Source organism: Dermacentor silvarum, chromosome 7 (assembly GCF_013339745.2).
Source record: "Dermacentor silvarum isolate Dsil-2018 chromosome 7, BIME_Dsil_1.4, whole genome shotgun sequence".
NCBI classification, from domain to species: domain Eukaryota; kingdom Metazoa; phylum Arthropoda; class Arachnida; order Ixodida; family Ixodidae; genus Dermacentor; species Dermacentor silvarum.
Window position 1 is genome coordinate 153,504,570 of NC_051160.1, and position 15,842 is coordinate 153,520,411.

General features: G+C 45.7%; 1 protein-coding gene across 1 annotated transcript; it reads right to left on the bottom strand.

The window, feature by feature from the left end:
* Positions 1 to 389: 389 nt before the first annotated feature.
* Positions 390 to 12,271, bottom strand: LOC119458596 (uncharacterized). The gene is made up of 4 exons (XM_037720436.2): positions 11,223 to 12,271; positions 7,858 to 8,261; positions 3,373 to 3,607; positions 390 to 1,455 (listed from the first exon to the last, which is right to left on the bottom strand). Exons 1-3 carry the CDS (start codon positions 12,143 to 12,145, stop codon positions 3,378 to 3,380), a joined length of 1,557 nt encoding a protein of 518 aa, XP_037576364.1. The 5' UTR covers positions 12,146 to 12,271; the 3' UTR covers positions 390 to 1,455; positions 3,373 to 3,377.
* Positions 12,272 to 15,842: the final 3,571 nt, after the last annotated feature.

Below are 15,842 nucleotides of genomic sequence, written 5' to 3' on the forward strand. Positions count from 1 at the left end.
TGCTACACACTTAAGCAAATGAGTCACCACTGACATTTTCTTAGAAATATCACACTATAGCCATTTTGTTCCGAGATACGTTTGCACCGTAATTATGTATTCCAATCCGTGTTTCTCCTACTTACCTGTGTTCAATGAAGGCCAATATTTGAGCTGAGCTAAACAAAAACACATGTTCGAGCATTTTGCTTCAGTATAGGTCAACGCTAGTTAGACCTGACTTCGACAGTGCCAGGCACAACGCTCTTCTCATGGCGAGAGAGACAATATATTTATTACAGTACGTCAGAACAGAATGTCTACTTTCATCTGCTAGACAACTCATTGGTTTAGCGAGCACAGAGATAGCAATGCATTTATACGAATACACCAGATACATTGTGGTTAAAAACATATTTTCGATAATTTATTCCGCTGAAAGAGAAACATATATATAATAAGCTCAGGTGTCTGGGACATGCTCTAAACATTCTCTTATAATTCATCATATTGCATTTTATGTGGTAGACATAATAAAGCACACCTGGTTCACCATGGCATATGCAGTGACGAAGTGTACTATATAAAGCCCATTTTTTTTCTTCTGACGTGGCAACGGTAATGTGGAATGGAAATAGGTTCCAATTTTCCCGGAAATGACACGTTGTTCTGGGACGAGGATGTACTCACAATAGGCGCGTTTTTCCGAATACACCGTCAACGCAGCAGTAATTAACTTAAGAAATCAGTTCCGATGCACCGGGCATTAAGCTACCTTACTTCGCCGAAGTCTGCAGGTATTTTATTTTAGACAACGAGAACATTTGCCTGAAGAAATGCACACATACACGCACAAAAAAGTAAGCCAGTGTGCTTAAAAGTAGTTCACAATGTAAACAGTAAAAAGCATCTCGGAAATATTGCATTCCTTTCTTCATTGCACATGAGTGCATCAGATTTTAAGATAAAATTAGTTGGCTTTGCAACCGGTTTGATACTTAAGAACACACAGGTTGACAGACGTTGCCAATAACCAATAAAGAATCAAGTGTTCGGAAAATGGCTCAGTCTAGAGGCAAAGTTTCAACATGGGGTCTTCGTCAAGCAAATTCCAGACGATAATTCCAGACTGAGACCTCAATCGGCCAGTGTTGGTTCCTACCTTCCTGTGAACATAGCTTCTTTAGGTTCCGAGCGAATGTTGAGAAATACGAATATCTCATTGCTAATAGTGGTCTGCACACGGGTGGCTTCTCCTCGGGACGAAGGGAGAGATGATCAATGACGGCGTTTTCGACGTGCCTCCCCTCCCTCCAGGACGAGCAGCAAGGTGGCGCGCAACCGCTGAGCTCGCACCCTCCCCTGTCATTGGGGAGTGTCCTAGATCGGTAATACACGCTCCCCCGTTCCCGCGGGGATATTCGCGGGGCTGTGCCGCCTCACGAACACGTGAGTCCGCCATCACCTGGTGCTTTCCTGGGGCAACAGGGAAGCGAATTTCTATATTGTGTGAACACTCCTTTCGCGCCCTTTTCATTTAAGTCAAGAGCACAGTTTAACATGCGGAGAATTGAGTAACCTTAATGTAAAGTGCCGTAAAGTGCTGAATATTCACTGTACATTGCAAATAACTGAGACGCATTTTAAGCCGCAGTGGACATATTTGCGTGTTTCGCGCGAGGTCCTCAGCTCGAAAAGCAGTGTAGTTATAAATAGTACGAGGATAAAAAATAACATCAGCAAATGACAAAAATACACAGCAGTTGTGTTGTCGCTTTTGTGCTGTATTTACCTGTGCATTATTCACTGTAAACATTAAGCAACTCGACCGGCGGTATGCCTCCTGAGCAGCCCAGGTCTCCAAAAAAAAAAAAACGGTCTGCCGCAAATCCACGCTTGTAAAAACAGACACAGTTAACAGTGACTTTTCAGAGACGGGCTTGTTCTCGTTTCTTTATTTTCTCTCCTCGTGCAAAGTTATGCTGGTCAAACCTGTCGGTATGCACCAACTAGCCCACCAAAATACCGTCTTACTCTGTCGTGTACCGCATTAAACCAAATTTAGGGTTAAATTAAAGTCTATGCACGCTGGATCACGGCGTCGTAAAGAGTACCTACATATTTTAACACTAATGCATTAAGGGCTCCGTGTCGTAGAGAAAAATTATACCGAAACACGCAGGCCCTGCGCGTGCCGCAAATGCATTACTTAACTAATTGAAATTCTCAAAGTAAAATAGGTCAGCAAATTCGTAAAATGCGACTTATACAGGTCTTACAGACATGATAGCGTGTGATTGTAATTTGAATATACGAGAAACCATAATTATATTACCCGGCAACATAAACACAAACCGTTTTTCCCGCTGCCGTTTGAGGTCTGTGTTAGTGGGAGTGCCACGCCCCACTCGGTTCCTTGCAACACCATTCAGATGGTGTTACAAGGTGGTGTTGCGTCCGCGGCAGCGGCGGTCCCCGGCGTTCGGAGGAAAGAAAAAAAAAACATCCAAAAAGCTCGCCTTCGTGCATAGCGTTCGCGGCCATGGTTTCCGGGTAAACATTTCGCTTGCATAAGCTGCAGTTGCCGCGAAGCGTGAGAAGCAGTCAGGGATCTTTGAATGGTATCGCTTTCCACTCTTAAAGGCGAAGTTTATGCGTCCTCCAAATTTTTCATGATTGCTTGAAGTCACCTACATAATAATAATAACAGTTACCGAACAGGAAATGTCACTGGAGCCCACGTTTCCACCACGGAACCTGTCTTCACTGTTCGACCACTGCTATTCTCTTCAAGCCTTTACTTGTAAACGTCACTCTTGTTTACACACATACGTCGCGTTTGTACATTATTTTAAAATCTAAGTGTACCTGCGTTTTATCGGCGTCAACTAAGCCGACGTACAACTAATCATTGTTCTGACTACAAGCTTCGCTGTGACGGGTAACTGTTTACACAGCAAACATACGCCAACGTGCCCATCGGTCAATTCTTCTGCCGCAATCGCTCATTTCGAGATGAACAATGTGTTCAGTAGGAAAAACCTCAATTGTATTGGTGCAGTTCGCTCTGACGGACTATAGCTCTGGTTTCATCCTGAAGCTCTAAAAGCAGAACGAGCAAATAAATCAGACCGACCACGCACCAATTTTCTGTGCGCGTAACTGTTGCAGTGCAATGCCCAACTGTGACTACGGTTACGGAGTGCGCGCTTTTATACTGGATAAAGCCAACAAACAGCCTTACTTACTGCGCTACCTCTTAAAACTCTGCTTCATAAGAAATCTGTTCTAAAATTCGCATCCTCTGGTATTGTGCGACTGTTGTTATATGCAAAACACGTTATGGGCGCGCACGCATTGCTGCTTAGCTGTAAGAGACGTTTTCGCTACTACCACAGTCACCAAGGGCTTCCCAGGCCTGGAGCTTTGGGGCAGTGTCCACCGTCCGGAAAAGCCTGCGCGCACACACTGTTCACGCGCTGGAGGAGCGAGGTGTTGAAGCGCAACGCTGACCGGTCCACTGTGGATGGTTGCTTTACGCAGTCGAAGCCACCGAACTCGCATATGCGGTAGTGGTGTAGCAGGGCGTCTTCTGGTGCCACGCGCTGGGTGGCCTGGTGACGACCTCCTGGAAGCGTAGAAAGGCATGGCCATTTTGTAGTTTTTGTGACTGAGTAAATGTTGAAATTTCGCATCAGCATAAACAAGGAAAAACAGTAGCAGACATGAACAGCGCTGTACCTTCGACCATCTCTGTTGTCCTCGTTCGTTTCGCAGTGAACATTGAAGTTAAACGAAGACGAACCAAGTGGCTTTTAGTATCTTTACATCTTACATTCACCTGCCGTAAGATTTCTAAATTAGAAGACTGTTTTATGTCAGATGTAGATGGTGCGACTTACATTTTTTTATACTTCTGACAGCATTGCGTACACTGTCATACCTCCTTTTACAACCTCGTTTAGAGCAGTAGACGTAGCTATTGTCTGGGGAAGGGCGGATCCTATATTATTCTCTGGTATGTATGCTGTGCCAATTTATCTATAGGACAAACCATTTGGCTTACACGTCAGGCGGAAAGACAAGTTCAGATTCTGTGCAGAAAAGGGGTATGGCGTATTCTCAATGATCGGCGCGTTGAGTACCGTCGTTAGCTGTGGTGTAGCAACACTTTGCGACCACATAGCAACGTAACAGGGTGCGTTATATGTTCGTTTCATGAAGGAGCGCGCCTATGAATGGTCACAGTAAATGAAACAGCTCTGCAATGCACATAAATGCACATAACTGCTGCTTCAATTAACTATGAGTTTCTACCTATGCATTTGCCTCGTGTAAACGCACAGTGGCAGGATGTTTGTACCACACATATAACTGATCTATTTCAATGAAAACATGTTTTTAAATAGGATTTTATCAATGCGATCGTGCTTTCTTCGCTATTTTTCTTTAAGCACGACGGGCAGTACACTGTTGAGGAGCGGTCGCACTCTATTCAACATTTCTACCAAAATCAATTTACGTTTTAATTACGATTTCTAACGCCAGCATAGCAATGGCGGTGTTGGAGGACGCCGCAGGCGGCACCCGAAATTTAACAATTTTGAAAGCGCCTGCGTAGCATCGGATAAATTCTATGTTTATGAAATCTGCTTTGATCAAACTAGATCACTCAATTCATTGCCTTCATGTATCCTTGTTTACACTAAAAAAAGGAAAGAAGCATTTTATGAAACAATCAAAACAAAGAAGGTATGCCAATATTACTGACATAATTTCCTTCTGTTTTTCGGTTTTGCCCATATTTCGCTCATGTTTCTCATACTCTTAGAGGGGTTTTAGTTTACCTACACTTCATTTTATGGTAAACAAAAATTTACTGCCATCCTGAACGCAGTTTTGAGGGAGAACGAAAGAGTGATAATTTTCCTCCGAGACTTAGCGCCGTATAATACATGTATCAAAGAGAGTTTTTTTATCACACAATTTGTTCTTCTATGCAGAAACAATTACGATATCATGGAGCTGGTTATAGAAATTTTTGTGCGCACAGAAGGTGAGTCTACTTCAGACATGGTCGCAAGCCGTTAAAGTGAACAAAGAGTTCATGAACGTGTGAACTGCTGGGATGGTATTAAAAAAAATCACGCAGTAACTCCTCTGAGAGCTGTCTAAGTATGCGTAAGCATTGTACCACTTGCTCATCTCCACGAAGCCCGGTGTCCTTCTGAATGTTATGAAACTTGATCCGACCACACCGCTGCGGCGACACGAACTGCTGCGGACGGCAGCGCAAGGTGAATTGGTGACGCAAGCAGGTGGCTGCGCCAGTTGCGCTGATGACGTTCCGAATATTATAAGCCATTAGTGCCATTACTGCTGTTTGTGCCTTATCCATCTGCGTCGAACCATTGTCAATCGTAGTAAACCGTACACCGGCGGCAGCTGCGTATGCCGGCACCGCGCGGGCCCTATCTTGAAAGCGATCTGTGATGGGGACAGAGTGCGCCGAGTGCTGGTAGGTTCGTGTGCGCTGTGTTCTCGCCGCTTTGTTCGCGTTGAAGCGAGAGGCAGCGCGAAAGTCAATTCGCTCGCTGCTGCAGGCCCTATCTTGAAAGCGATCGTCTGATATGACGGACGGAGGGACGGACGGACGGGTTTCCTCGTTGGGTAGTGTTACGATTGGCGTGTAACACCCCGTGCAAAAAGGATGATCGAAAGGCCATGCTTAATCGAAACACCATGCATTAATCGAAACGGAGGATGGATCCCTAATTTGCTGTGGGTGTCTCTAGTGGTTGCTGGTCTGGCTGGCGCCCCGCAGTGATTACGGCCCCTTTGTGTGTGTGCGTGACAGGAGGGAGGGCCGCCTTCCGCGAACTATATATATATATATATATATATATATATATATATATATATATATATATATAGCTAAACGCATTGCACTCGACATTCATCGTGAGATGGGTTATGCCGAATTGTATTTCCTAGCAATAAATAATAAATTATAGCCATATTTCAGTCATGGATATCGACGGTGAACCCTGGGCGATCAGCAACGATAAGTCGAAATTACAAATTCTGTGGTTTTACGTGTCATAACTTCGATCTCATTATGAGGTACGCGGTGGTACGCAACTCATGATTATTTTGACGTCCTGGATCTCTTATACGTGTATCTAAATCTAGGCTCACAAGCGTTTTCGCACGTCGCTCCCATCAAAATGCGGTCGCCACGGCCGAGATTGAACCTGCGACCTCGACCTCAACCGCGCAACACCCTTGCCACTGAGTTGCCGCCGCGGGCAAATAGGTCAGAATAACGGACCCTAATAAGTGCTATTTAAATACTGGAAATAACCCTTTCCATACCACTAGATCATCTTGCCCAACGTGTCCCACCTTCCACTCGAGGCATCACTGAGCCGAAGAGGGACTTGCATACAGCGATGCCTTCCACTCGAGGCATCACTGAGCCGAAGAGGGACTTGCATACAGCGATGATGTTGTAAATAAAGGTCACGGTGACAAGAATGGGCTCCCCACTTCGGGAGCGTCTGCTTTATTTTCACATTTAGGGCACCGTCTGGCATCATTCATAGGCTAAACGAAATCAGTGGTGAGGCATCCATGCAGAATGTCGCATATTCTCTATCATGGTATAACTCCACATTGACATACTGTCGCCCATCGCAGTGAATTCGTAGTTATGGCGTTCTCTTGCTGAGCACGGTGCCGTCAGTTTAATTTCTGGCTACAGCGAACGCCTTACTACTCGAATATACGGCGAAATCATTTACACGCGTGTGTTCAGGCATCTCATAAAGACACCTAGGTGGTTAAACATATCCTTTAGCCCTCCGCTACGGCGTCACTCTGTGCCCGCTGTGCACTTCACGGTAGTTAAACCCAAGGTGTAATTCATAATCAGAACTGGTTTTCGCACGTAAAACCCCAGAAAGAAGAAGTTAAACCCAATGCTTGGCACGCTGCCAATGGTGGAATTTGTCACAGAAGGCCCACAATTTCCACCCAGCGCTTACAATCTGTAAACGTTGGTTGCAGACCGCTTTGTCATAGTGAACCCACATCGACTTCAGTTTCTAGTGACGACCAACGTTCTTTGGTACTCGAGCGGTTCTGAGCGGGCAACACTGCAAGAACTCTTCTGGAGACTATTGCCAAAGAGCGCTTAATCCTTGCATTTGTACCGAGGTATCGTCTGTCATCGCTCCAGGGAACTCCTCTGTGCGCGTGCCGCAAACCACTGCATTATTTATATTTTTCTTCCCGCTCACATTGCAGAGCTAGCAACGATTCTGAAGTCTTTTTGTTTGTCTACGTTACATCCCCGCTCTCGCTAACATTTACGTTACCAATCTTCAGCGTTACCTGCACTACTAAAGTTGGGCCGCGTTGTTCTCTTTCGTGCTTTATTTCGAGAGTGCGCGGTAGGGGGAAAGAGATGTTTCATATCTCGTAAATGCTCATATCGGCAGCAATAAAACAGCGCTACGTGCCAAAGATATCTTGCCACAGAACATATTCACTGGGCTGGATGTCTTGCGGGTTCTCTGCCTGTGGTTAGTCTCCCACCGAAGCGAGCGCTTACGTGGACAATCTACGACATTGTTTTCGCTTCAGCAGCAGGACATAGGTAAGGAAGCGTAGAGAATGCTCCCCTGGCAGGCCATATCAATGCCGTCTCTTATCTTCTGCTTTCGCTACTGTGTTAAACCATGACTAAATATTTGGGCTAGTTGGAAAGTACACAAAAACTGGCACAGCCAGAAAAAATGCAAGAGCAGAAAAGGACAAGCGCCGTAGCTACATTATCATGGTAAATGCAGGAACAAAGTGGCATAATATGCATACCAAGGTATCGCCAGACGACGTGGTTCCCAACTTCGACAGCCGCCACCGGACGCACGATGTACTTGGAGCGCGAGCCAACTCGGAACACCTTTCTCGATCGCCTAGTCTTGAATTGCGTGAGCAGGTAAGGGATCTCCAGAGGGGATGTCTCCGGCAGAGCTCCATAGGCCGCCGTATCGTTTTCCCAGTACAGGTAAAAGAAACTGTTCAGGAGCACGTAACTCATCGTCCGAGGCGCGAGGCGTTTCAGTCTCGTCACCATGGCGGGCAGGGTGTCGTCCTTCCTAGGCACAGCGAACTCGTCCAGGTCAAGCACAAGCACGTAGTCGAAATGATGAATGCTGCGGTACACGCAGTCGTTCAGCGCTGCGAACAAACCTTCGGTGCGGATTTCTTTTTGTGACCTGCAGAGGAGGCACACAACGTAAAGGTTGCGTAAATGGCTGGGAGCCGCATGCGGTAGCCTTTGCCTCCGCTCCTAATTCCACATCTACAAACTCCAACGGCTCTCTCACTAGTACATGAAGCAGAGCAATACCCAGTCACTGTAAATTTCATTGATACCTTCGATAACTACCTCTATGCAAATGGCTCAACTGTAACTTACTTAGAGATATAGCTGCCACTGCAGTGTTGCTAAAAGACGCTACAGGGAATAATTGTGGAAAACCGTATTTGATAACGCAAGGGCGCTCAGGAAGGCGCTACTATAGTGTTGATATTTCAAATATATAGTAAAGGTAGATGAAGATGAATTCCAGAAAGTAGATGGCGAAATTACAACGTGTTCTCAAACACAACTGTTCGTTTTTCAACGACTCGACCACTCCAGCATGCCCATTCCCTGGGTTATCTGCACCTGAGGCCGGCGTACACCCAGCAGGAGTTGACTTCGTATGGAATACAAATTACGACGACGCGTAATAGCAGTTCGGTTATAGCGGCCTCGTAGTCTATAATATCCTTCGGTAACTTTGTTACGTATTCACATAGTGCGGCGTGAGTTGCAACACCACATTGAAGTCTCAGATGCATGTGATGCTAAGTAGAACAATAAGTTTGCTATTTTGTACGTTTCGAGCTTTATCAAAAACAGTGAACTGAGATATACTCGCAAGCAAATTTTTTTCGAGATAAACAGTTTCCTTTCCTAGCATGAAATACGCGTCAAGATTTCATTGTCGAAAGCAAGGCATTTGTGATTTTTTAAATTTAATCTACTCGTATCTTTATAAAGAACATCACCACCTAAAGGGAAGTTAAATTGTTTCTGTCACCATCAACATACATATGATTCTTGTCTTGCTTTAGCGCAACTCAGTTTGAGTAAGAAGGCAAAAAAGGGGACAGGTGACAGGGTGACAGGGTGACAGGTGACACCGTGTCACCTGTCCCCCTTTTTTCCCTTCTTACTCAAACTGAGTTGCGCTCAAGCAAGACAAGAATACGATGCACCAACTTGCCCAATCTGCAGTACTTCTGAAATACATATGATACTGCAGGAGAAAATTCTCGCCAGGAAATCTTTAACTTTAGCACTTTGACATACTCTTAGTTTTTCTTCTTGCGAATGGTACGCACAATTAAAAATCGTTCAACAACATGCATTGTCACATCACAATAATCTCTCAGACTAGAGCACGCCATTGGTCACTCCAATGTGTTCGTGCAGTTACGGCAATGCGCAGTGTTATTCATGAAACGAATGAGCAGCGCAGAAAACCTCTTCGTTTTTTTGAGAAACAGGTCTCTGTACTGGTTTAGGCATGAAGCCACAAATGAATAGTGAGAAATACTTAATGACATCAAAGTTTAGTTGATGTTAACAGGTGCACTGTGTGCAGGTGAGCCTGCTGGATTAAAACTATATTACAGTGGCATCACCACGCAGTATGAGACACATTACTGACGAAGAATTTAGGCCGCAGTAGTGGTCAGAAGCTACATCGTGAAGCAGAAAATTTGGCGCAATGAATGATCAAGCGCCCGACAAACTGAGTCCTGTTTTCCCTCTTGAACGCTTTATTCCTATCGACCAGGAATAATAGACAGAGACCATAAGGAAGGAATACAATCTGAAGGACGGTGTCATTCAGTGTCACAGGGGAAGCTGTCAGCAGGAATTCTGTAATTGGTTCTTTCTCTTCAGGGGTGCAAAAAAGCGTTGTTGAGGAGTAAAACCTAAGATACGCTTAGGGGGTGACGGGAAGGGGGAAACTGGTGGGCCTACTGCGGTGTCACCTGTGTGGTGCAGCGTGACACAGCATGACTACGAATTAACTCGTAAGTCGGTGGCTTTTACCAGGTGCCGTTGTTCAGAGGTCGCGAGAATAAATGGTGGGGTATTTATTTGTAGCAAGTTCTACGGCCACAAGTAGCATTATACTTCACGTTTGGCATTTCCGCTTGCATTTAGTGCCGTCGTCGCATCTTTTCTTTTTGAATAACTGATGTATAAAGTATTCGTTTGGAAAGTGGGACCATCAAGTGATCTTTTGAGTTTATTTGTTATTACTATGGTACTAAAGTGATAGCGCTACTTCACTGGCGGCTTCTTAATGTCAAGCATTCTACACAGCACCCCAGCCAAACGAGCAACTTATTGAGGCCCACTGTTTCCTACTCAGTATTTTCAAATAAACGCCGGAAGTGTTGACATTCTATTTCATTCATACGTTTACCTGGCTTTGTTATGTTTTTCACGTACACGCCAGGACATTTACGAATGATTAACTATGCGTAAATACATTTACATTAAGCGCTTAAGTGCTCTTCTACGTATCGTGCAGGTATGCCCTTGGAACACAGCAGAAGTGCCGGCACCGGGACGGCGCTTTTGCCGCCGAGGGTTGCGTTGCGACACAACAGGCGCTTATAAGACATGGCGCAAAGCAAGGGGAAGATGGGCATCTGGGCTTGGCACGAGCTGGTTGCCATCTTGGACTCTGGCTGCCCTTCTCTTGCAAATACAGTGTAAATAGTGTTGCAACCGCGCATCATGTGCTGGAGGGATGACACTACCCTGGCCGCCAATAGCTCATCACAAAGCACTGACTGGATATTCAAAGAGCAGTCTTTTCAAGCTGGTAAGATTACTGCTTTGTAGCGTAGGTAACTGTTCCCGCATGGAATAAAAAACGATGGAGAGGAAATTCTTATTTTATTTATATGCCACAACGTGAGCTCTATCTCAAGCCATGGTTATTTTAAAGAAAGCCGCTGGCTAATTGCGATTAATATAGCACCAGTCTGCACAGCGGATGAATATTTGGAGGGATCGTGCGGAGGAGGAGCACTTCACTTATAGGAGTTCTGTAAATGTGGTAATATAGACCCACGTTCTTTGTGACTGTCCACAAACTCACTTGATATCCAGGTTCCACGGAAGGCTCGTGACGACGCCTTTTCTTATGTACACCTGTAGCAGACGCTCTACGTTGGTTCCAATACTGTGGTTGTAGAAGAAGAAGCGGTCCACGCCGACAATTCTGTGGAATTCTACAAACTCTGCCAGCCAGGACGCCCTGTCGTACTGGTAGTGAAGGGGCTTGACGCAGACTGCGAAGCGGCCGGTCGCTTCGCCAGGTCTCGTCTCCAGGGGCCACACTGATATCGAAGGGCTCCACTGCAGCTCGTAGGTCTCCTTCAATCGCACGCGAATGGGTGGTGGATTGTCCGCATCGTCAGAGTACGGACACGAGAAAAAGGCCGCGCCGTACTTGAGCTTCCAGTTCTCATTAATGGTCTTCTGTGCGGCGATGACTACATTGGCGTCCCCGTTGGCGTACTCTAGTCTGCACGAGACTTGGGCGCCGCCGACACTGGCGTAAGCGCCGATAACCCGAACCACTGGAACGGTGAGGCGGTTGTCTAAGTACGCGGAGTACAGGAATATCTTCAGCTTTGTTCTCGGGTAGGCGTCGGTGGACACCCAGTCGCCTTCGCTCGGTGGTTGCTCCTTAAACGTGTCCTGCAGGCGGAGCTTTGCTGTTGATGATGATGACGAGCTTAATTCTCGGCGAGATAACTCGCTCTCGGGTGGTGTGTTTGGTATTACAGGTGCTCCTACAAAAGCAGCTGTTAAATGAGTTTTCGCAGACGGCGTAAATATCGCGTCACCTCCTTCTACATTTTGATCGGAAATACCTGAAAATCGATAAAGAGCGTGCGTCCAGAATATGACGGTGAGCACGGCGACTAGAAGTGACAGAGCCCTTATGACGCGGAAGACAAAGCCGGTCCCTCTGTGTCGTTCGACTCGCCACCGCCGTGGCGTCCATCGGGTCATCTTCCGAAACCTGAACTGACATGAGCTCCTGTGGTGCGAGCACCGGTCACGTTTCTTCTACGGTAGCGGGCAAAAGGAGCTCCCCGGCCGAGTCGCACCTGTTGCGAAAAATCAGAAATAAGAATTAGTTACGTAGCGCATAGGTGTAAAAAGCTTATTTATCTCCGCACGAGTTATGAAAGCACCAAACATTAGTACACCAGGGCAGAGATGCTTTCTGCAGGATATTCCAAACCTGTGAACGTGCTAGGCAAGCGTTGCCCACATTCCGGATCAATTTGACTGAGATAATACGTGACGCGCGCAGAAACACCATATATATATATATATATATATATAATCATAGCATAAGAAACCACCAAAGAACAAACAAACATATATATATATATATATATATATATATATATACGGTGTTTCAGCGCACACTTTCAAAATCTATTTAAGGTTACCTGTGGCAGATAGCCTAATTCTACTTAATGAGCTGGTCTACTCGAAGCGGCGAACATTACTTGCTCAAAAAATTGAAATGCATAATCGACTACTTAATAAAAATTTGCTAATTAAGTTTTTAACTAATTACCTGATGGCCCATATTGTAATCTACAAATTGTAGGCATGGAGTTCGCAAGGCGGGTCCACTTGGAACGAATTCCCGGGATGACACCGCTTTCGAGATATTAATTCCCGAACTTCGCGAAGAAATGCATTGGCGTTCCAGTTAGTTTCTTAACGAAACGTCGCTTTATGCATTGAAGCACAAAATTAACTGGAACGCCAATGCATTTCTCCGCAAAATTCGGCAATTAATATCCCGAAACTGGTGCCATCCCGAGAATTCGTTCCAAGTGGATACGTCTTGCGAACTCCACGGCTACAATTTGTAGATTACAATATGGGCCATCAGGTAATTAGTTAAAAACTTAATTATTGAATTTTTATTAATTAATCTATTATGCATTTCAATTTTTTGCGCAAGTAATGTCCGCCGCTTCGAGTAGACCAGCTCATTAACTAGAATTGGGCTATCTGCCACAGGTAAACATTCAGAATTTTGGCAAGTGTTCGCTGAAAGACCCTGTATATATGAAAAAGGTCGGTCCACAGACCGAAACTGTTGGGTAAATAAACCTAAGATAACGGCGCAGTTGTGCTTCTGATTTTTCTAAACACACTTGGCCCATTGACAAATCCAGTTACTACTGTATATATATATATCCTAAGGGCCCCTCGGTTTCCTTTCTTCTCGTTCGTATATACCTGCCGTTGTGGCTAATTCCTCAAGTATGCTAGGCTTCGGGCGCTTTCAGTTCGTCGCAAGTGCTATGACGTCCACTGTGGTACACCTGAACGTTTATCCACGACACTTAAGCATGACTCGCTCATGCAGAGACCCTGTTCTTTTAAATATTATTTCGGAGATGCCGGTACTGAGCAGAAGAAAAGCAACGCAAACGAAAAGATCCGACTTTAATTCAGATAGATCCGACTTTAAATCAAAAGCTTTTGTTATGTATGGTACCGATACCATAATTATTCTTGCTAAGTTAAAAGTAAGCACAAGTGCTCGCCTAACCAGGTACAAAGAAATGTGGACTGTACCCACCCCTATAACTACTTATGATGAACAATCTTTGTCCTACAAGCTACCTTCCTTGTTAAACTTATTAAACCATGAAGATTGTGATCCTTCGTGTAATCAAAATTGTCTCATTAAACACTTCGCTCAGTCCATTTGTTTTCAGGAATAGTACATCCTTTCGAATTTTTTGTCCCTCTTCTTGTCGATCGCTCCTTTTCATGTTATGCCATTTCAAGCCTATGAAAACGAGCTCTATTGTTTCGCGCTTTGTTACAAAATTTTAGTGTTACGCGATGTTATGTTATATTCGTCGATTTATGTGACTCTTCATGCATGACTGACCGTTCTCCTGCTGTTTTGCCAACTGTAACGGGGTCGGGACCTCGTCAAGCAGCTCAATCTTTTAGTCCCGTACTCCTGCTATCCAAAGGAAATAAAGTTGATTGAGTGATTGACTGATCATAAAAATGTAGTAAAAAATTCATGAACCATTCCACTCTGTGAAGGTACATAAATGTCTCAGTGTTGTTTACTTTTTCATGCAAGTTACTATTGCTCTGTGGTCGCTATGGTAGACGGCCAAGGCTTCGATGACGACGATGGACAGGTTCTTGGCGAAGGTTAAGTCCAAACACGAGCATCTCGTGGTCATTGGCACCCTGGGAGCGGTGTAGCACTGTAGCACTAACCGTTCAAGCATATAAACAAGGGCTAACCAATTGCCATGTGGCCGCGACACGTCCACGATGAAGTCGCCAATGACGAGGACAAGGCATCGCGCTGCTGAGCACGTGGTCACGAGATCGAATCCCGGCCGCGGCGGTCGCATTTCAATGGAGGCGAAATTCAAAAACGCCCTTGTGCTTGCGTTGTAGTGCACGTTAAAGAAGCCCAGGTGGTCAAAATTAATCCGGAGCACTGCGGTACGGCATGCCTTTAAAATCAGAACTGGTCTGGGCACGAAAAAAACCAGAACAAAAAGGAGTTTGATCGTCGTCGGCCGGATCAAACAGCCATCCAAAGGGGTCGTTCATAAAGTCCTCGTCGTCGCGCTTGGAAGAGGCAGGTCGAACGCACATGGTGGCAACGACCGTCCCGGGACGTCTGCGGTCTTTACGCCGCACATGTCGGCACAACACTCCACGTTTTCTAGTTCTTGGGTGGTGGACGAAACGTCGTACGGCGCGACGGCAGCGGCTACGTCGTTCCTCACGTATATGGCAACTCCCCCCGCCCGCGAGTCGCTCGATCAACTTTTGTTGAATCGCAAGGGCTTGTACGACGCACGGTACGTGTACGAGCCCTGCACGAAGCACCTCCACGTACTCGCCTTGAGACGACACGCCAAACTAACGCCAAAACTCTTGGATCGTGTCGTAATTTGTATTTTCCAAGCCGGCAGCTAACTCGCGCTTCGTTGCGATGGAAACAGATGCGACGATGATAGTTTTTTGCAAATCGGAGCCAGCTGTGGAAGAAGACAACGACGACGAACGCGCGAGCACTGGAACGAGCGCGTCAGCGCGGTTGCACGGGCTCCAAGAAGCTGTGGAAGACGACGACGTTCAAGCCATTGCTGATGATGATAGTTCTTTGTTCACGGACAAGAGACATTCTCTAGCCATATACAGCTTCGCTATAAAAAGAAGGAAACGTGCGGATACACGCAAAATTGCCGCGCAACTGACCACTCGACCACACCGCTAGCGCCTTCGGGCATAAATTCGGCGATAACTGTAATATCTGCTACCACGCCCTCACTCATTGACGGTGGCACAGCTCGACAGGCCTAACGTTGTGTGCTTTGATTGCACGGCCTGGACAGTTAATTATAAGAAAGCAGGGTTTCTTTAGGTGCTGTAAATATAAATGGTGGACTACTGTTTTATTTGTCACGGAGCAACAGCTTCTTCGTCTCTTGGTGTTTTATTGTTTTCTTAACATTTACGGTCCGGACATTTTTAGACGCCGACACGTTCCAAGAGATATGGCTACAGTCATCCTCATTACTAAGCACCCTATGACACGTTAAACGCTATTCCACTGACCACGATCTTTCCCCACTCTTGATTAAAGTTTCGCAAAGCCCGTCATGTGGTTTTGTTCTCTTATTGTTGC

What these genes read in the sequence shown, in the direction of transcription:
- LOC119458596 (XM_037720436.2), bottom strand. Translation starts at nt 12,145, where the DNA reads ATGACCCGATGGACGCCACGGCGGTGGCGAGTCGAACGACACAGAGGG. An exon ending in CCGTGGAACCTGGATATCAA is followed by an intron (nt 8,262 to 11,222) that starts GTGAGTTTGTGG and finishes CCTCCTCTGCAG; the next exon opens with GTCACAAAAAGAAATCCGCA. An exon ending in CGTCGTCTGGCGATACCTTG is followed by an intron (nt 3,608 to 7,857) that starts GTATGCATATTA and finishes CTACGCTTCCAG; the next exon opens with GAGGTCGTCACCAGGCCACC.